This window comes from Passer domesticus, chromosome 15 (assembly GCF_036417665.1).
Source record: "Passer domesticus isolate bPasDom1 chromosome 15, bPasDom1.hap1, whole genome shotgun sequence".
Taxonomy (NCBI): domain Eukaryota; kingdom Metazoa; phylum Chordata; class Aves; order Passeriformes; family Passeridae; genus Passer; species Passer domesticus.
In genome coordinates, this window is record NC_087488.1 from 6,632,981 (window position 1) to 6,655,776 (window position 22,796).

Sequence of the window (22,796 nt, forward strand, 5' to 3'; positions counted from 1 at the left end):
CATTAAACTTTTGTAGTAATTCTGCTTCAGTCTGGAAGAAAACAGGCAAATAAAGGCTTTGCCACTTCCAGTGCCTCGCTGTTTATCACAGGTTATCATCTCCAAAACAGTTACTTTGTCGATCTTTACTTTGTCAATGGGAAGATCCATTTGGATGTTTTAGACCATTTGGTGATAATGCAATCTATAACTGCTTAAAAAACCCTTTAGGACACTCAGAGTACCTTACCAAGTGTCTGCTACTGCTGGTAAGTACCAGACACTTGCAGTGAGTTTCATGTCAAAGCATTATTAACAGACAGTATTAACTTCATGTTTCTTACTGTTACAATCTGTCATGTTACTCCATTAATTCTGTAAGCTTGATTCTACAGCCTTGAAAACAGAAGTCTTCTTTTTAAAACTATTTTAAAACTCTACTTCCGCATTTCATTTTCTTTCATCTTATTACTTCAGAGGGGATTATTGCACATATAAAAGAAATGGAAATAAAAAATAAAATTTTCAATGTCATTATTTTATTTAAATTTTAGGATTCTTAGCTGTCTTTAGTGTTTGGAAAGGTAGTGGCTCATTTTATTCCTGTCTTTAGAAATTACAGGAAGAATTCTTTTCTTTGGTCTGTTTAGCTAAATGGCACAAACTTCCATCATGCTGAAGATAAGAACAGAACAAGTCAAGCAGTCCCTCCATTATTTGAACACATTAAGAACCACGTAAAATTAATTGTTGATGTAGCTGGGGTAAAAAACTAGTTAATGACTAAGCAGCACAGATTCTATCACCTACAATACTTTTCAAAGATACAGTATAGCAAAGTAATGCCCATCTCTTGTTCTGAACAGAATACATAAGTAAGAACAAACATTTTAAAAAACAAATTATCTTGACATAAATATTATAAATTGTTTTTTCAAGATTGTTTCCTGTGCTGCAGATGTTTACTTGCTGGGTGAAAAGCATAAAGGTAGTTTCATGGCTGATAGTGAATATTTTAATAATTGGAACTTTTTCCTTTTATTCATTATGATTACAAAGGAGAAGTTTCATGGGGTCTTTGGAAATTATTTATGTGAAGTTGGGGGAGTGTTTTGAATGGATCTGTACAAACCCAAGTGTGCTGTGTGATTTGCACAATCAAAGCTTGGACCGGAGCAGATACAGAAGTCACTGGCTTGTTTCTCACATTATTTGCACATACACTGAACCTCATCTTAAAATATATGACTGTTTCTGCAAATTATGGAAAATTAAAAAAAAACCCTTATAGGTAATAACTCCTCAGAGCATCAGTGGACCTTGCATTACTCAAGATGTTCTCTTGACACCATACACTTAAAAGTTCAACACACTCATTTTTTTCTCTGCTTACCCTTTCAACAAAGGACAAAATAATCAGCTTCTGGTTCTACTACAGGCAGGAAGAATTTAATTTTACCTGTTCACACAAAAACTCAACTATTGCTCATCCAACATCATGTAAATATATCCCAAGCTTAAACACAAGGTCAGACTGCTAATGTATTGAGTTTGCTAATACAGTACAAGAATTTGTTTTAACTTTATTTTCATGTACATTTTCAGAATATATAGAGTATAGAAAATGGTATATTTTAAAGGCATATAAGGTAGAAAAAAAACCCTAAAATATGTTTGTCCTGCTCCAACTCTAGTTTAGACTGATTTGTTCACTTGTGCAGAACATTCCCATCTCTTCTGTGTGGCATCATGCACATGCTGGTGCTTGGACACAAGTGGAGGTGCTGTGCATCAGAGTATTTGTTATGTGTGTGCTTTTCACTTTATTAAAGGGAAAGAGCTTTTACTGTGGAATTAAACTGTGTTCATATATATATCTACATCTTTATTTTAAATATTTGCTCTACAAAATCATTATCAAGGCAAGAAACGGAAGCATCTCTGCAAGTCAGTGGCACAAAAGCTTAACTTAGAATTCCTCATGACTGTCGTCTAGATATTAGAGCTTTAATCCATATTTGCTTAAAAATTTCCCTTATTGTTTCATGTTTTAGTAAATGTAGCAAAATGCCTAGCTAACAGTCTATCTACTTTCATCCTTAAACCTGCATCTATTTATTTAAGACAAAATCTGCTTGTTAGCAAAAACTCAGGTTTTGAACCTGAAATGCATTCAGCAAATTATAGAAACACTTTTTTAAAAAGTAGGGTAATAATTCTTGAAATTCAGAGCACTCCCACTAAAAGGAAAAAAAACTGACAAAATACTAGCATGATGCTAGACTGGGGAGAATCCGTTTTCTTCAAACTGATGTGGGTTTTTAACTATTATTATTACTTTTACTGTGATGTCCTGCTTGCTCATCCTAATTTTTTAACAGTCTTATTGGGATTTCTTTGCTCCCAAAAGATAAGCAGCACATGCCAAAGCATTACAGGATGTTGAAGAAATGAAGACGGAACTACATGATCTGTCACTCATGCTGGAGACAGTTCCTAAAAAGCTATGCACCTGGACTTTTACTTTCTGATAAATCAAGGATAAATCTGAAGAATTCAGATAAAATTTCATTATCTGATGTCTAATGTAGTAATTATTAACTTCATTAGAGCTACACTTCCTTATGATACTGAACTTGCTCTTCTTTGTGTAATACCGCATTCAAAACCTATTTACTTTTTTACTGCCTCTGTATTGGGCCAGCTGTAGTGAATATGAAGTAAACAAATAAACTGTTAGAGCTTTTCAAAAGTCAAATCTGTACTTAAGCATCAAAGTTGTGACTAATCAGAACAGGCCACTTCATTCATTCTCCACACTGATCTCCAAAATCACCATCAGCCAAATCCAGTATTACACTGTTGAGCAGTTAAGCCTGGTATTAGAGAAAAGATTTAGCTCCCAAAATTACTGAAAAATAAAAACCACCAAGTAATTTTATCTTGAAACCTATCCTGGAATTCATAAGTATAGCAATTGCACTCTGATTGGTTTAGTAGCAGTGTTTAGTTCCAGTAAAATCCACAAAGGAATTTAAAATGAATTTTTTAAAGGCCAATTTCCTAATGGGCAGACTCAGGGAATGCTTTTGTGCAGGACACATTAACCATGAAATCACTACATAATAAAAGCCCAGTGTAATAAACAATTTGAGTTAGGCTGTAAAAACCTAAATTTGGCATTGCTTGATCACTAGTCTGCTTAGAAATCTGCAGATGTAGGTCCAGTACTGCTTTTCTGTTTCCCTCTTCTCCCTCCCAGGAAGGCTGCCCAAGGCTAAGCTGAAGGGATGCAGGACTGGGCTGGGGAGCTCCTCACTGCCCCAGCTGTGCTGGGCCCAGGCTCAGCAGGGAATTGGCTGATAAGTGCTCCCACCAAAGGCTCTGTGTGCTTAAATCAAATGTGAAACACAATCAAGAGAAACATTTGCTGGAGTACAAAAAGGGCTTGTTTACTTTTGTAAAGCAAGTGGTTTTAATAAAAACTTGATGACACTTACTGCACATTATAAAGAGCAGAACACTGGTCCTGTGCCAGGGCAGACGCTCTGAGTGCAGCTTTGGGCTTCAGAATTGTTCACTTTTTCATTGTCTTCTGGGCCTCGTTTTTTTACACACCCTTCTATTGAACATATTTCAAAGGGATATCTGGTCCAGGAATACAGTTAGTATATTGCTTACAAATTAATTTGTATGGGCTTCTTTTGTAATCTACTAGAGGCCAGGAACAAACTGTTAATGTCTAATAAAGGAAAACCATTTATGATGATGAAATATGCAAAAGAAACAACTTGGCTTTGTCTTGCTCTGACCCCTGACCTGGAGGTGCCAGACATTTCATTTCACCTGCCTTTTTTTTTTTTTTTTTAAATTCTGTTTCATATCAAGAACACAGTACATTTTTAGAGAAACAATACCTTTACTACAAAACCATGTAAATGATTATATACAAAATGGTTACTGGAATTTGGTTTTGTACTGCAGTGACAGAAATAACTAGGTGCTGACATTTATTTACGCTTCCTTAATACTAAGTACATCACTCCACTGATCAGGGTAAAGGCAAAGGCAATCCAAGCTAAGACAAAGGAATAGCCATATTGGCCTTTGGAAACTTCCATTACATATCCACGGCTCTGGTGCAGTTCTTCATGCCTGTCTGTGTAAATGGAAGCTGCAATCATAACACACAGACCTGCAGGAGGAAGAAAATAATAAAGGTCAGCATCTTAAAACATTATCAGTACACACATCTATTCACTGTCTCTTCTGTCAGCTGCTTCCACCAGTGTCCTTTCTTTGCAGAGGCTCATTTTCCATCCTCAAACTAAACTGGAAGCATTTCAAGACATATTTCCAGTTTATTTGGCAGGCTTTAAATTGGAAGTGCTGTTGTGTATCTATGTCATTTGCAGTGAACAGAAAACTATTCTGAACATCTGGGTAATTTTTAAGACTGACAAAAAAGAGAAGTGAGTGCTTGCCTGTAACAATTAGAAAGTTATTTAGTATGTTCAAGAAGTTCAGCATCTCAAATTCTTTCCCTTCAAAGTTTAAATTACTTTATCCTGAGCAGTGATGACATCCATGTTTTAACTGTCTATACATCACAGAATGGTGCAGTTCCCTATTCAAACAATTATGAAGGATAAGCTATAGCCTCAAGAGCACTACAGAGTTCATGCAGCTTTTCCTGCTTTCCTACTTTCACAAAAATATCATTAAAGTCAAAAGGATTGAAAAATCACTCACATGACAGGAGCTGGATAACAGAGGTTAACACAAATCTTTCTCCTTGCTTTAGACGGAAGAGTTGAAGAATGAAAACCAGAAATGCCACACAGCAGAAAATCGTAGAAAGGATCATGGTGGCCTGAACAGCCTGAATTGATTGATACTCTGCAAAATAAAGCAGCCTTGATTAAAAATCATTTCTCTCTTTGCCTTCTCCTGCAAGGCGTAAAGGGGCAGAGCCATGTTCCTTAAGCAGGAGTTCAGCAGATGCAGCAAAGCAGTTGTGTGTTGTGCTGTGTGTGTGTGTGCATTGCAGAGGCTGATTCTCCTCTGCTTCCATGGTATTGATACAGCCAGTGGCTTAAAGACCTCTAAAAGCTTCTCATCAAACCGAGTGAAAACACTGAAGAGACTTCTTCTGCCACACCCCACCCTCTGCTGCCATCAATGTCCTTGAAGCACAGTGAGACTGCCAGCTGTCCCAAACAGCTTCCAAATGCAGACCCCAGCCTCCCACCAGAGCTGGAGACAGCTCTGTTGAGGAAGGTGTAACCAGACATGATGTCCACCCTTGGCACTAGAGATTCCTCTCATTCAGGTTTCTCATCCTGTCCATTACTTCCCTGTAAGTGGGAGCTAAAGCAACCAAGACCTTTCTAACCACGTGCAGCTGCTCTGTGTAAATCTGCAGCTTCTGTAGCCAGGCTGGGCCACAGGGCTGAGCTCCCATGGCCCCTCTCCTCCAGCACAGCCACGCTGCAGGCAGGAGCTCTGGGAGCAGCAGACACACCTCAGCCACCCCTCACCTCGCCAGGGTGGGCACCTGACTGCAGTGGACACACAGTAATACAGAGAACAAATGCAAACCCTTAAATCCAGGTTAGCTGAAATACCCTGTGTGGAGTGCATCAGCTCACTGCCCATTACAGGCTCTAAACCAACCTGATGCTAGGGAAACAAAATTACTTCATGGGTACATGGTTCTTCAAATTATTTACCTTTTGAATGTACACACAGACTGAAAGTCGAGAAATAAACAGAATATTTGAGAATACTTTCAATTTTTGTAAAGCAGGATATTACGCTAGGCTGTCTATTAAGACTTCCTTGTGAAAGCTCCAGCTCGTGTTTTCTTCCACTTTTCCCCCCATTCTTGTACACAGTCAGTATTTTTAGGTTCTTCTCTGCAAGTTAAATTCTGAGGCAAATTCTATCACTTCAGATGACTTCATTGTTTTTATCTAATATTTTAAGAACTTGTTAGCAGTCATTGTTGGTAGTTTGTGTTTACTCTCTTGCACTGTCTCCTAAGTGCACATGACAGAGCTTTCTGCTTTCCTCTCACAGAAACTGTTATAACAGTTGCCTTTCCAAAATGAAAAACCAGTATTAAAGTTTTTAGAAGACCTGCCTAGTTAGGACATGCAGTTTTTTCAAGAACTATAAAACTACCCCTGTAAATCTCATAGCAATTTCACCAGATCTGCTGAAGGAACAACAGACACAGGCATGGAGAGACACTCACCATTGAACTCATCAGTGATAGCCATACAGGTGCTCCTATTTGTGGTACACACTCTCCAGACATCTGCAGAAAAGTTATCTCCCACCCACCAGGCCTGCAAAATAAAAGTAAATGGCTCTTACAGGGAGAAAAAACAAACAAAACTCCTTCATTGTCCAAGTGTCTACTGATTAGATACCTCAACTGTAACAGTTTTCTGTTTATTTTTGATACTTAACCACTCAAATGAAACGTGAGATGTCATGGCATTTCAGAATAAAGGGTATATAATTATCCACACATCATTCTCATTTTAGACCTCTGTGAAGTAGGTAAGGGCATCTTAAACATCCCAAAGCACAAGGGATTTCCACTGTTTGGGCAGAAATTTTGTATAGTCAGTGATTACTCACTCCTTGAGACACCTAGACAAGATGTGCTTTGTTCACCCAGACCCTGTTTAGGATGCACACCTCTCTGAAGGCACAGCATTTGCTAATTTGCAGGAAATAGCATCACCTGTGAAACAGAAGGCATTTATAGATGTTCTGGCTCCTGCCACTGAAGTGATTCATCTCCATGCCATGCAGCTGTGCTGAGGTACACTATGCATCTGTCTGGTAATGGCTGACAAATTAAGATCCTCCTGTGGTATTTCTATTTTCAGGTTTTAACATTCAAGGCAAAATGGTACTGCAGCATGTGAGCAGATTTTTACAGTAGCTGGAAAATGACAAGCACTCCACAAGTGGCATTTCCTCAGGAAACCCATTCCCATTCCAATAGCTACCCAGGCCTTTGTTTTGACTAGAGCTGCACAAAATACGACTTTTAAATACGATTCCTGGTAGGATCTGCTGCTTAAATAGACATTCCAAAAACCTCAGAGCTTACTGTGCAGCTTTGTAAACAATACTGCAGTTAAAATTATAATATATTATGATAGTAGGTATATGGATAAACAGAACACTGTTTTAAGAAAAATAATTACTTTCTCAGAATGTCATTCATTTGTATTTTACAGTCCAAGTTCAATGTGTTATTTATCAGCTCTGAGCTCTATATAATATAGATACATAATATAAAATCTAATAGAAGATGGTTGTATGGTTTAAGTTTTTAAATGTTCAAAGGTAGCTAATGACACAAAGCAGAGTTCATAGGCTTTTATTTCTGCAGTAAATTGGGTTGTATGTAGCAGATTTGAAATAAGATTAGATTGCTTTGCCCACTGTCTTTGCTTTCTAAATATTAAAAGGAGCAGGGTAAGACAACCTGCTCCAGTGCTTGAATAATGACCTACTTCCATGGAACAATCAACCAGCTGACTAAAATGTAACACCTGAGTTTGTACACTTCTGCAATAAACAGTTGTAGGTAACACATAATTTCACTTGCAGCATGGTCTTCACTAAACAGTACTTTCAGCAGCAGAGTTTTTAATATCAAAACCTGTACATACATCAGACCTCATAGACAGATTCCAGTACACAGACTTCTGATCAGGATAGTGGGCTGTTTTGGAAAATGGAGAACTTCATTAAAAGCTAGATATAAATATTGGAGGGTAAATTCTTTTTGATCACAAAAATAAAACGGAAATTTGAAAACAATGCAACAGAAAATATTCTAAAGCTTTGTGCTGAAGCTACCTCAACTTAATGGACAGAGATACATTCATGGTATTTCTCATTATTTAACTGGGCATCTTGGACAAACACTTGTGAGGCAGAGCACACTTTGACTGAAATTATCCCCACACATTAATCACCAGCTGTTTGACTTCATGTTTGACACAAAAGGACAGTGGATTTTCTCCTCCTCCCTGCTTCATGTCCAACTCAATCAAATCCCAGGGCTCCACCCTGTAAATATCCTCCCTGGCCAAGTCTCTCCCAGGGGAGGGGATCTGCTGCCTTGAGGTGACAACATGATGCCATGGACAGCCTTATCCAGCAGCAACATGCATATCCAAGGCATTTCTGTTACAGAAAGGTCTTAGGACACCAGTGTGCCTAACAAACTGAGGTTCTCTCAGTAAACAAGTTGAAGACTAGAGAAGAAAATCTCAGTTTTCATGAAGCAAAGAAATCCCAGTGTGTTTGAGAGACAAGGAGAAGAAAGGACACTTACATTGTCGATAGTTGAGATGAACAGCAGTGCTGCTGAGGTTATGTGAAACACGATAATGAAGGCCAGGAGAATCAGCATCTTTGCTCTGGGGAGGCTTTAGGCTGAGATAAATCTGTTGAACATAAGAAAGTATACGAACAATCTTTAAGAGCTGTCAGTGGAGCAACCTGCAGCTCTGGTGCTGTTAGAGACCGTAACATCAGATGCAGCTGGAGTCCACAGCACATCTTCTATCTCTGCAGATACTTAACTGGCATCACGGATGTTAAAGTGAATCACAACTTGAAATGAAGCCAAAAGCTGCATTTTGCAACCTTCCAGCATGATGGCTGCAGTGAATAAACACAGAAAGACGTTTCATTCTGTGTGCAAGGATGGAAAACTCCTTCACATCAGCTTTTAGAGAAGTGCATTTCAAATTACAGCCTCATGTGCAGTGATGATAGTATTTCCACTGACTGCAGTGACTCCAACCATCCTTCTAAAGAAGGAAGAACCAGATTTCAAAAGGATGCTTGTAGAACAAAATGAAGTGCATCAAGAACTACCTCCTAGATTTAGTAACACCTGTGTTGTACCTTAGGCCTCACGCCCTTTGTTCATAGAGTTGTAAGTTTTATCCATTGAATAATGACTAAGGACTACCATTCTCTTCAATGTGTTGCTCCCACTGGTAGGGCTGAATAAACCCATTAATTACATAATAATCCGGTTAGCTATTTTATGTTCAGTCACTTACTACTCTGTAGGCTACCTATTACCTTCATACCTTATTTAACCCACCTATTACAATGTCACATCTCACATGAAAAAAAAATATGTTCTTATATACAAGAGAATCAGAACCCGTATTTAACTGGAATCCCCAGGAAATCTGTGGGCACATAACAAATAGGTTAGGGAAAACTACTGCTACTAATACACAGAAAAATGTAATTGCTTGACATATCTATTTCTCCTTGGCCAGAAATTCTTGCCAATTAATATATGCTGTAAGGAATCTGCAGCCTTGCAGATCTTTGCAGTTAAGGTGCACCACTCTGTACATCATCTGCATGTTGTCACTCATCAGTACATTAATGCATATTTCTCCCTTTCCTTGCTTTGGACACATTCTATGATGTCAAATGATGCCACTCACATACACAGTAAATATCCAGAAGAAAGGGCAGTTATGAATTTTAATACTTCCATTATTTTTTTTCATGTCTAATCCCTCTCTCCTACTGCCATTTACTGGAATTATGAACCACATGAATAATTTCACCAAAGAAAAGGACTACTCTGACAGCATTTTTAAAGCAGCTCCACTGGCACTCGCATCAGGGCAAATAATAACTACTCCGCAAAACTTTAACAAAAAGATAACTGACAGCATAATAACTGAGTGAATAGAGACCACGAGTTCCAGAATAATCCTCTCCATCTCCACTGCAGTACAGAATTGTAACAAGCTCAAAGGCAAATAGCATTGAAGTGCTTTTTTGAAAAATAAGGGGACAGCCTTGTATCCATATCTAATGAATGGGAAAGCCAAGTCAAACCCTAAAATAGGAAAATCAGCTACTCTAGTGTGTATTCTCTGTTAAACTCTGCCTTCCCAGCCACAAGGAAGAACAGAAAGTGGGAATTGCCTCCAATGAGGTGATCTACTGTATGACTCAAGGTCCTTTGAATCCAGTTCCACTTCTAAAAATGTCATTCATGGTTCCCTATCAAGCCTTGCTTGAATGAAAGGAAGAAGAAAGGAAAATAAGATATTTTGTGGGTTTGTATAATACCACATCAAAATATTTTCATTGTGATATATACCAGTCTTTGCACAGCACCCTCTTGTCTTGTGGCTGTTTTTTTTCTGAGGTTCATTTCTTGCACAGATGGTATCTAAGCATTCAATAATGCAACAATCATCTCCCATATAAGGAGAGAGAACCACATTGTACTCGGTATTATTTTAAGAATAACAATACATCTTCATCTTATTACATGAAGCAACATAAAGTAAGAGAAACCAAAAAACGTAACCCAATTAAAACCAATCTTGCAAAAGCAAGACTTGCCAGCACAGAAGAGCCCACTTTAATCAAGTGAATGGTTTTGTTTTACTGTTTTCAGCCATAAAGAGAAGTGTTTCAGACAGGACAGATAAACAGGTATGGCTGATGAGAAGAAGATATTTTTTGTTTTACCCAAATAAAGCCAAGATTAATTGAAAGAGATTTTTGTTTCATCTAAAAAAAAAAAAAAAAAAAAAAAAAAAAAAAAAAAAAAAAAGAAGACAGTAAGAAAGGTCTGATGGGTCTGATGTTTCTTTATGAAGACCCTTCATAACAACCATCACCATCTTCAGATTCCCCCTCCTGCCTTGCTGGCAGCTGCTCCCTGCACAAGCTGCTACAACTTCTGTGCACACAGTGCTAAACAATGGCACATGGAGACAGGAATTAAATACACTGGGGGAAAAGAAGGAGACAGACCATTTCCAAGTAATTAATACCAGGAAAAGACAAGAACTGGTTATCCAATCTGTCATGCCTGAGCAGGATCCCAGAAGTGCACAGACCTCAATCACTCCTACAAACTTTCCCTTCCCATGGAGACGCAGGAGTTTCTGTGGTTCACCCCAGCTTGCACAAGGAATAATGAAGGGAGTAGGGTTTTCCAGAGAAACTCTCTGTGATTTGTGGGCAGGAAGCAAAGAGCAGCTCCCCTCTTCCAAGATGCAGCCAGCAACACTGCAGATGGTACTACAGAATCTGCATCCCTCTCTAGGCAGAAATTCTGGATTTCATCTACCAGAAGGAACTGCTAGTCCTCCTCCACTCCACACACTGCTGGAATTCAAAACCTTACAGTGCAGACTCAAGATTCTTCCACATTCCTTCCCCAGCCTCTGAGGACAGCTTGCCTGGGAACCTCTCCTAGCAGCTCCTTTCCTCTCCTGCGAGCAAGGGAAGGACACGGTTACAGAGCACTGTTTGCATTAACGCTCAGAATTCTTATTTTACTGATGTATTACTAACCAAACACTTTGGTATCATCCTATTCTGCACACTAGCTGTACTCTTTTTCTTATTTACCACGAACTGCTTCCTGGGCAGAGTGATTTTTCACCTTCTCTCATCTGCAGTTGAAACATACCATGCTCTCAGGCCAGGGTGTTCATGAATTTAAAGTACACTGCCTTTAGGCATGGATGAAGGCTGGGATGATGCAACAGATACTGTCCATCATTCCCCAAAGTGGCTTGAATTCTTTTAGTAGTTTTTACACACACACAAATATATGAGAAAAGCTTTTTGGACACACTACACTTACAATGATGGAGCCACCCTTCTCAGAAGTACACGATGAAAAGACTACAGGCAACAGTTACAAGTTTCAACAAGGAATATTCCAATTGTGAAAAAAGTATTAATTATATTCAATGAGCATGATTAAGTACTGGAACAGGGCCCATGAGGCTGTGGGATCTCCATTCTTGGACATCTTCCTGACTTGACTGAAGCAAGGCCCAGAATGTCCTGATCTAACCCCCTGCTTGGAGCCAGAGTTTGCACTGGAGACCTCCAGAGGCTCCTTCCAGCCCAGCTCTCCTGTCAATCTGTAGCTATTTCAGGAACCTCCCTGTACTAATCTCCAGCAAAGCTCTGACAAAAAAGAACATAATATTTGACTTAGCTCATCACATGTGCCATTAAAAACAGATTTGGGGGTTCCAGTAAGGATGACATTGGATGTCCACATGAATTCCTTCAAGTGCAAGCCTCAGCATTTAATACCACTTCATAAGGTCTGGTGTAAGGCAGATGTGGACAGATACTGCTGAGCTACAAGTGCAGACTGCCACTGGATCTAGAAAGAGTAAGTTACAGGAATCCCACTGAACACATCCAGATTTGCTGTGGTAATAAGTTTCCCACAAATGCTGTTAAGTCACAGAATACTTACACAAAACACAATAAAACAGAAGGCCAGTTAGAACAACAATGCTTTTTTTTTCCAATTAGTGCAGAAGTAATGCTCCAGTGCTACTCCATTTTACATGGGGAGGATAAATGCAGCAGTCACACTTCTCTTGAATCTCTTCAGTAATGCAGACTTTTGGAAGCAGTAGCTTGCACTTGCCATGGCAGAGAGCCTGATGAGCTTTAGAAGAAGTGGCTAAGAAGGGCCTCTGCTGTAATCTCTTGGACATGCAGAGACAAGTATGTTTATACAGGATAAGACACTCCAACCATCACAGAATTGCACAGTAAAGTAAGGTATCTAGGCCAGATTTCCAACATTTCTGAACTGTAGTGTTTCAAAACTGGATTGTCTCCCTATGTCATATCACTCACAAAAACACATCCCCTGCAGAAAAGTCTCAGTTTATCTCCAGGATAAAGTTTATCTTTAATGTCCATCAGCATAAAGAAACATGACTATTTAAGTTTTTTCTGCTGTTTAGTACAGCAAGCAAGCAAAAATGAAACTAGTCTTTGACAGCTCTTAGCAGAAGTTTTATCATTACTTTCCAACCCAGATGTCATCTCCACAACAAATGCTTTGCTTTCCTCCCATGCAGTTCACCTCTGCTGCCAGGCTGTTTCTCATGTTTGTGCATACTCAATTTTTGCAACCAGCAATACTTAGTGCAGTGTGTTTATCCTGGGCTCATTTGCATTGGAAAGGCTGAAGCTCACCCCCCCCAACACTGGCTGCTGCCCTCACTCCCTAAAATCAAGTCTGGGGTTTTTATCATCTTCATCTGAGCCCATGTCTGAGAAATCTTCCACACAGACAGTCCTGGTTCATACCCTTAGAAGCACGATGAAATCTCTGCAGAATAGCTCCTGCTCTGCACAGACCGAGGCTGGGGGTGAGCAGACTCTCAACACCCACATTTTGTGTGCTGAAAAGACACACCCAAAACAAGGGGCAGAGATCCTGCTAAACAAGTTACCATACCTGCAGCTCTCTGCTCTGAGATGTTTCATTGCAACAAGAACAGCAGGTCTTTGGGCCATCAATAAGCATTCAGTTCAGCTGAACTTTCTTGAGGTCACTGGTGTAAAACTGAATCAAAGCAAACCTTGATTATCAATTCTTCTCCCCCTCAGTGCTATAATTAAGTCTGAAAATGTGAATTTAGATGAAAAATATCTGTGTACTTGTAGCATGAGAAATCTGTCATCTTGTGATGCATCATAAGTTGTTTGCATTTACATGTTTTGCTCAGAGTTCTTGTGCCACATCTCATGGTGTCTCATGACAGAGAACTCAGAAGCTGGCTCACATTTTGCCTGTACCATTGTCTCTAAACTTGCACAAAATTTCCCTGGTTTGTGAAGAACAGACTGATACTGTTAATTTTCTTCTTTTTTTTTTCTTTTATCAAGTATGAAGTGTTCTGTTTTTCTTGTATGATTCTCAGAACTGGAACCAAAAGTGAAGTTCAGACAGCAGACTTTCTCCCAAGCCAGCAAGAGCTTTGAGGATTTCAACAATCCTCTAATGCCTAAATATCAAACAACATAAAGGACGAGAAAATCAGGAAATGTAATACCAAGAGAATAATTACACCAGTTGAAACAACTTACTCCAGTTTCTTTATTTCTTCTGTCTGAGTTAATTTAACTGTTGGGAACACCAACTCTCTTCAAGTGCACATTCAAATTGTGACCTGTTTTCATGCTCAGGTGTTACTCAGCTAACAGTCAATACAGAAATTGAATGTCCTCCTTCAACCAGTCTCTGCAGCCAGCATGGAGACCTCCAAGAAGTGCTGGATGGCTCTGACTACACCTCTACAATACTGAATGGGGACCCAGGAGGGAAATGCAAAGTACAAAGCACATGGGCTCCCATCCAGTTTCTTCCTGGTGCAAAGCTAAGCATGAAGAACAACGTGTGCTCTGCATGAAATAACATTTCAAGTCCCTGCTTAATGCTGGCTTTGGAATCAAGAGGGCTACGTGTCCTGTGAGCCCCTAGATGGCACAGAGACCATCAGCTCTTTTTGTTTGCTTAACTGAGAACACACTCAAGCCACAGCTCTTTGTGCTACCTATTTTACGTGGAAGGAAGAGAGCTTTTCACTTACACTTCCACCTGCTTTTCTAAGTCCTTCCTCACAAAGCAAGGAAATCAGAAGGAAATGAATCAAAGTTCCCTGCACCCAACCACTGTACAAAGGCAAAAAAAAAAAATCAATACAGCAAAAAATTAATCCATGTTCTTTCCTAGAGCTCCATTTGAATGACAACATGTACGGCTTTTTTAACACAAAGGCAGAAAATGAAGTAGTATCATCCTATCAGATCTAGATTTATTGGTGCCTTTGCAGCAGGCTGTGTTAAGACCCAGCAACCTCCAGCACAATTACAGCAGTCAGCTTGTTGTGTTTTGATAGTGAAATACAGGGGCTTGGAGAGAAACTCACAAGACACAGTATGACCTTGTTTTTTTCCATTTTCTTTCAGAAAATCGTGCCTTGCAACCAAAGCCCTGAGGTCTGCTCTTTGTGTGCATCACAACTAATACAAATGTACACTTATAGCTTAATAAAACCTTTTGTTTTCATGGTGTTTGGATGTCTGTCCATCCTGCTGGCACTGGTGGGACTGCCAGAGCCAAAGCAGACTTAGAGTGAAGAATCTTGTGCGCCTGACCTCCCTATCACCTGTGTGTGCTCAAGCACTCTTTCAGCTCTTTCTCAATCAACTTCATAAACACTAAATCTGGTCTCCTCTTCAGAAAGCCCACCAGTTACCAAAAGTGAAAGAGACTGTGATTACAGGTGGGTCTGGCAGATCATCTCCAGACTTCCTCCCTTCTCACCCTGTCCTCCTCATTAGATCTATGCTACCAAGCCAGAACTCCAAAGTCTAGGAAATTCTAACCCTGCTGTTCCATGCATTTCCAAACAAAACCAAGAAGCCAATTGCAGCAAAAATTCAAAATGCTAGCTTTGAGTATGGAGACCAAAAGAAGCAGATGTTTCTAATTTCTTAGGAATGCTTTTAATAAAATTTTGACCTAGGGATGCCAGCATTGCTGCCACTTCTGTAACTCTGTCAGTCATTTATTTGCAAACAAGTTTGGACTGGGTTTAGACTTGCCCTACCACTCCTTTCACTATGGCCCTGCTGTGTGCACTGCAGAGGAAAGTCACTCTGCCATGAAGCCTTTGTGGGCAGACTCAGCAGAAGAAAACCAGCAGGACCTATGGGAACACAGGGACACAATGTCCTGTTGTGGGGTGGGGAAGTGTCACTTACCAGGAAAATGAGCCTTGTGACTCATTTTCAGCTTACCTGAAAATCCTAAAAAATAGCCCGAAGCTTAAAAACTTCAAGATAGATGTATTCAAATACTCCAGCAAAATGTGGAAGAGACATTACTAGCCACTATATGCTGAGAAGACAATTTAGCAGGTACAGAAGTCAGCTGCCTACACAGACAGACGTATTTGAATACAAGTCTTTAAGACTTCATCTTCTCAAAACTGCTTTTTAGAGGGTTTTGTGCAGTCAGCAGAAAGAGAATGTTTTTCCACCTCCAGCAGCACAAATCACACCATCCTCAAAAGTAAATCTTCTACACATTCTTCTGTTTCCTGAAAGCACTTTTTGTTGTTAACTGTACTTTTATACTAGACAATAATAGTCTCGTATTTAAGATGTTCTATATCTGTATCTAATCCCCACATTTCCCACAGTGGTGTAAGGTAGGCTGACATATTACTAAATAACACCTAAAAGGGTTGCAATTAATCTCTGATTCCCATCATAGTCATCCACTCTTCCACCTTCAGTTTATGCTGAGCATGGTATGCCTTTGGCAAATGTTAACAAAACAGTCTTTAATCAAAGACACCCCGTGGTTCAAGGGATTTCTCAAAGGGCACATATTGTTTGAGAAAACCCAACAGTAATTTGAAAGGAGTAACTGCTTGTGTATTGCAGTTTCTGGTTTCTTACAAAACATAAAAGTATTCTGTCAGCTTTCACAAAGGCATGTGCAAAACATGTTATAAAATGTTTGTAACTTAAGTATGTATGGGTAGAGCTTAACTGTATTCTTAGAAAATTAAAGAAAGCACGCATCATTTCAAGTGTTCAATGCATGCTCTCTGCTCAGCTAGTTTGCTTGTTGTGCACTAGATACCACTTCAATGTAAACAAAGCTGTGGTGTACATTAAAACCTTCTTAACAATCAAGCTGGTCTAAAAGTACTTAAAGCTTGTTTTTTCCTAAGCTTAACAAGTCAAGAACCTCTCATTTTCACTTGCTCATTTCAAAGATCAAGACAGAACGAGGATATACTTGCTTGCAGGTAAAGGCAAACACATGGAAGGAAAAAGAACTGTTTAACTTAGAGATGAAAATATATGGCTATAAATCAGGCGTGAGCACATTTAGGATGTAAATTACAGCTCTTAGAGCTGTCATATTCTGGAACAGCCTTCCAACCACCACAGCATAGGTAAAAGAGAGCTCCACAAAAGGATTTCCGTGACGCAGGGACTGTGCTAGCGGGGCGACAGACCCACTGTCCTGAGGGGACCCTGCAGCTCTGCTCTCCTGTGAAGCCTCTCAGCAACTTCACTGAGCTCTCTGTGCATTTCACAACAGGCTTTCTGCATGACACCCGTGCCCTTGGCACGCAGCTGAACCCCCTGCCAGGCTGCAAGGGCTGCTGGCAGTGCTGGCAGCAGGGCAGGCTGTTGGGCAGTGCAGTGACACCGTGCTGACCACGGCACAGCCAGCTTGAGGGACCTTCTGTTTCTCGGGTGTGCAGCAAAGCTTCCAAGAGTGAGCACGGCCTGTGCCCCTTGTCTGAGGGTGACCTAAGGGCCACCACTGCCTGGCAGCCCCCCAGGGCAGGGGTCAGCAAGCACAGAGTCCTTTGCAGCCTGCTGGCACAGCCCTGCCTGTGGCTCGGAGCAGCAGCAGCTCCATGGAGCTGGGACAATGGCACGGGGCTGTTCCAGTAAGCTATTGGAACCCTCCTGGGAACCTGCTCCTGAAACAAACAGCTGAACTGAGGTGTGGCCTGGCCTCACCCCTGCTCAGTCACTGTGTGGACACATTTCAGTGTTTAGGGTGTCTCTGTTCAATACCTTGGCAGGGCAGGGAGTGACAGACCAAGTAAAATACCAGACCTTTGCATCAGGTTGACAGATAAAATGTGTCCTCAGTCAATGAAAAGGGTAAAAAAAAAAAAAAGCACACCTGCAGCATTGACTACAGATTAACAGTTCTGAGCGAACCTCAGACCCTGGGCTCTACTGACTACAGACTGCTGCTTATCCAGAGATTATTCCAGATACAACAGAACAGCTCGAATGATTTATGATGTTCCACCTAATTAACCAACAAACAAAGGCAGAAAAGGTCTGTCTTTCCAGATTCAAAGCAATGCATTTAATTCTGTAGAAATAAAAGCTGATATTGTTTTAACTTTGGCAGATGCTCTGTGGAAATTGCTAGCAATTAAATGTGTTGCATTCACTGTTGTAAAATTTTCAAACTGCTTGTTTTGATTTGGCTTTGACTTGCTCTCTGTTGAGAAATTTTGGTTTTAGTTATTTCAGAGTTTACACATCATCTATCAAGAGTGTGAAAACACATTTCTATTGGTGGTACAACAGTTGGTTATAAAACAAAAAGCTTAAAATCTCCACAACTACTACTTTGTTTGACAGCAACACTGTAGCACAGGATTACACTGAATACTCTGCCTACCTCCAGAATGCAATTTTTACACCATAATTTGTAATCAGTGCAATTAAAGTTGCCATGTGGACTCTACAAACCCAAGTAGAAGGATTTCTATGCCTTGTTTGAGCACACTCAGTGCACAGCTCCTCTACACTGGCTGCTCTGTGGGAACAGCCCAGTCCCCTCAGCCCCGGGTCACTCTGCCCTACCCTGCAGCCGCACCTTGGCCAGGCTGGACAGTGCCTGGGCCACTGCACAGCACAGTGCCAGGTAAGGCACACCAAGCACCCTGACAGACGGGCAGGCTCAGCCAGAGCCCTTCAGCTGTACACAGACTGTTCTGCAGGCTCCGCACTTGGGTTTGTTTCTGCTTTTGAACTAAAGAGCGGGTTTGTTCTTCAGTGGGCTGAGCAGTGCCAGCCCTGGAGAACAGGTGAGTGTGCAGAGCCCACCTGGCAGCACAGGCACCTCAGCAGAGACATCCACAGCCTTTGGAAGGTCTCCTTCTGTCTGGAAAAAGGCCAGAATTTTGTTCTATTTCAGGATACTAAACACCTGCATCAGACAGCTGCGGGAGTGTTCCTACTGCCCACCTCGGCTGTTTGTGGCCCATGCAATTCCAAACATAGCACGGTGTTTAACAATCAGTGAAGCAAACCATAAATATATATCCTATAGCCATCTCTAAGGGGTATTTGACTCAGTCCACTTTCTGCCCCACCTACAGACTCCTGTGAAGATCTCTACACAGCCAGAGGGTTGTATTTTAAGGTCACACCCAAATTATGAGGCTTCACCTGGCATGCACATACCGTCATTAAACCTGCCCATGAAACTTCACCGGCAAAATAAAAAGGTGTAATTACATTTTCCCCATTCAGTGGAGAAATAATAATTCCTTTGATGGATGAATTCAGACCATCAGGCTTTCTCTTGAGTCTCACCCAGCAAGATGTATTTTCTAATAATTATGATGCTTATCTTCCTAATGAAGTCATAAGCATCACCTGACATTTTGATATATATTTTATGAAATTATCTACTCTCTAAAAAAGTAAAGTTTTTAACAAAAAAACAGCAAAAACTGAAACTCCACTGCAAAGATCATGGTTTGCTTTGAGCATCCAAAAAACAAGCAAACCCTAACAAACACTGAAGAGCTCCATGAATGGAATTCCTGAGTGCTGTGCTGATGTTCCCCCTGCATTCCCTCTGAGACCAATGTGATTTCAATAAAAGCTGTGCATTCCTTTCTACTTTCAAATTTGGCTGTGCTGAAGTATCGCATGGATTTTACATACAGTGTTTGTTTCACTTCAGAGTAAATCTCTTTCTTATTAGTTCCTGTATAACACAGTACCTCATTCTGCTGGGTCTTCTTCCAACAGGAACATGGAGGAGGATCTGGAAAGTACATCTGCCAGCTAGCAGTATAAAAGACCTTGTCCCCAGAGACCTACTTATCTCTTTAATTAAATACATTCTTGTCCTGATTTATGTGGGGATGTCATGACTTACATGATGTTCAAGACGCAAATCGAATGTGAAGTGCCAGTGGAAAATCAAAATATATTCAAGTGAAAAGGGAAGAGTCTCCTTGTGCTGCCACTGATCTCATTTTTAAATGACAGGGAAACAGCATTATGAAAGGAGACAGCCTACACCTAATATACTTAGCAAAAGTAGAAGAAGGTCTTGCTTCTCTAAATACCCATATGGGACTCATCAGTACAACATTCTTCTAATCACTGAAGGAATGTCAAACCTGAGATGGGAAACAACCTTGAGACAAACAAGACAGCAAAATAAAAGCCATAATAATAGAAGTAAAAGAAAGACATGAGGCAGGAGATGCTAATAAATGAAGAGGGGTCAAGTGCATCAACTGAAAGTGGGTGTAAGATAGAGATGTTCATTTCTTCTAAACAATATTGGCCAGCAACAATAACTCCAGCATCTATGAACTGAGACAGGATCTTTGTCTACAATAATAATGTTGCAGCAGCCTTCAGTCTTGACCTGCTCAGTCTGTTGAACAACTTCCTTTATTAACAAGGTTTTAAATCTGTGTAACCAAATAAAACTGTTTTCCTCACTGGCAAATCCACAGCATAATCAACACTGTTTGTATGTTTACGATAGAAGTCTTTCCAGACCACAAACACAGAATACAACACCAGTAGTGTCTTGTCTACTGATTGGATGTTGTTTTTATTTGAAATTACATTAACACACCATTTTTCTTCCCAAATGAGCATACTAACAAGAAGCTGATCACCATGAAGAGTCTTCATGGTACTGCTGTATTTCAGCTCCAGTTAATGTTGATAGCTATTGGCAGAGCAATTCCTGGATTCCTGGCTGGGCAGACAGCTACCTGGTAACATCCCTGTCAGCTGGCGTGATACAATCTGTACACATCTTTATTCAGCATGGAGGATGAATCTTCCCTCAGGTATCCCAACAGTCTATTTCCTAACTCAACTCTGCAAGTTCACAGAGGTTCAGAGAACAGCAAGAGTTCCTTCTTTCAATGTCTTTGAAGCAAAGGTGAAGTCCTTAAATCTTAGGCTGAATGAAGTCATATCAGCTTCTGGTGGCCAAGTTTACCACATGCCTTTGTTTCCACTCCTACTTTGATTTCACCAGCTGTGGCAAGTACCTGTACTCCAGCTGCATTCCTTAGGATGGCATTTGTCACACACTCTGTTACAAAAATGTTGCTGGACTCTGCAGCAAACTGCATTTCCCATTTCTCCCCCCAGTGAAACTCACGCCCAATAGTCCCCCACCATTTGTGTGGATTCCTGCCTGCCCACACCTGCAGCCACCTGGCACCTCAGTCCCAGCAGCCCAGCCTCACAGCTCTTTCCTGAACTACCTGGACAGCAAAGCCTTCAACGTCCGAGAGGAGGTCTGGATGAAGGAGTCACTATAAACTATTTTTATTTGATAGAAAAAACATCTGCTCAGGCAGGCAAGAAGGCTTATTTTATATAGCTAACACACCAGCACTGTATATACAGAGTCTGCAAGTAAATGAAGAGAAAGAGCTACATTTTGTTTTTCTGATGATGAGCCAACCATAGCTGTTTACTTCCAAAGTTCCTAAAGAAAATGCCAAAAAATTCTGTGTGGATTTCACAGCTATTTAGTCGGTTTCTTCACAGCCCTGTATCAAGTCAGAGGTTACTACTAAAATGCTCTACAGCAATAATTACTGATCATTTACATACTATTCCCAACTGCTGTGAGGAGGAAAAAAAAGACCTTCCTGTACTATGTGAACAAAGTATTCCCATCAATAAATTAAAAGAGAGGCAGAACTTCAGGTTTCTTGATGGCAGCACGCTGTAGGTAAAAACAAGTCGTGGATAAGCCTGCTAAGGAACAGATAGCAGTGTACTGTTCTTCACAGAAATGTCCAAACAAGGAGCTGACCTCTCAAATTCAATACTCAATATTGCAAACAACCCACGACACCGAGAGCTGCCTGTCCAGCATGTGGCACACAACATCCCCGATGTAAGTGCGGCATTACCTTATAGATAAAAACCACCCGGGAGTGAAACTGCAGTTTGACTCAAGCAGAAAAACTAATGCTGGCCAAAACTTCATAAACCGAAATCTGCACTGAATTACATCTAAGTGTATTTTCTTTCCACTGTCGGGGGGAGAGCTGCCAAGAGCTGCTACAACGTTACTGCAACACACGCGAACTCCGCTGAGAGTTCATTACAGAAAAGAACAGAAAGAAACTATCCCGTGAAGAACGCGAACTTTCTGCGGGCTTGGCCCGGCCCGGCCTCACTGGCGAGGCGCCCCTCGGCTCGGCCCGCCCCGTCCCGCTCCCGGGGCGAAGGAGCGGGGCCGGGGCTCCACGGGACCGGCACCGCTCTCTCCGGCCGGCCCAGCGACGGCGCAGCACCGCAGCCACCCAAACGAAATGTGCTTCGTAGTAAACAAACGCGTGCTTTTAGTTTTTCCCCGTTTCTGACGGGTTTCTCCTCCCCTGGCCGCCGAAGCTGCCCGCGCCCCCCGCCGCCGCCCCGCTCCCCCCGCGCCCCCCGCCCGGCCGAGGCTACTCACGGGCGCGGGCCGGCGGGCAGCTCTCCGGGGCTGCGACCGTCTGGCGGCGGCGGCGGTGCCTCCGCCCGCCCTCCTGCGGGAATGATGTCAGCGGCGGCTGGGTGTGGAACCAGAAGGGCTTTCAAAAGTGCCCCCCGGCCGCTGGCGGCGGGAGAGGGGTGTGAGCGTGTGTGTGTCTGCGAGAGTGTGCGGGCGCGGAGGGAGGGACGGATGGACGGACGGGGCGCGCACAGGAGAAACTTTCCCCGCCCGTTCCCACTCGGCGGCGGGCGGGCATCCAGGCGCGCCGCCGCCCGGCCCTCCCCGGGGGCGCTCGGCCCGCCGTCCCCCGCGGCCGGGGCCGGTCCCCGCAGCGCTGCCCCGCCGGCCCTCGGACAGGGCGGGCGCACGGGATGCCAGCGGCCGGGCGCTCGGACCGCTCCCCGGGCGGCCCCCAGCCTCCGTCAAGGCTGAGCCTCCCGGAGGAGTGACGGCTCCGCTCCGAGTGCGGGAGGCGGCGGGACCCGTCCCTCAGAGCCGCGCACAGCGAGGGGCGGCGGTGCCACCCATCACCGCGGGCACGGACGGGCGGCTGCTACCCGCTGGTAGCTGGGCTTTTCCCGGGAGGGACAGGGCGGAGCCCTCTCAGGGGAGCCATAGCGGGGAA

The 22,796-nt window shown here is 42.0% G+C and overlaps 1 protein-coding gene across 2 annotated transcripts; it reads right to left on the minus strand.

Annotated features, from left to right (window-relative positions):
• Window positions 1-496: 496 nt before the first annotated feature.
• EMP2 (epithelial membrane protein 2) lies at window positions 497-22,535 on the minus strand. 2 transcript variants are annotated; one of them, XM_064390056.1, is made up of 5 exons: window positions 22,157-22,535; window positions 8,351-8,462; window positions 6,239-6,332; window positions 4,732-4,878; window positions 497-4,174 (listed from the first exon to the last, which is right to left on the minus strand). In XM_064390056.1, exons 2-5 carry the CDS (start codon window positions 8,426-8,428, stop codon window positions 3,990-3,992), a joined length of 504 nt encoding a protein of 167 aa, XP_064246126.1. In that variant the 5' UTR covers window positions 8,429-8,462; window positions 22,157-22,535; the 3' UTR covers window positions 497-3,989. The 2 variants fall into 2 exon arrangements, with proteins under 2 accessions (XP_064246126.1, XP_064246125.1); XM_064390055.1 differs by having other exon boundaries at window positions 22,151-22,525.
• Window positions 22,536-22,796: the final 261 nt, after the last annotated feature.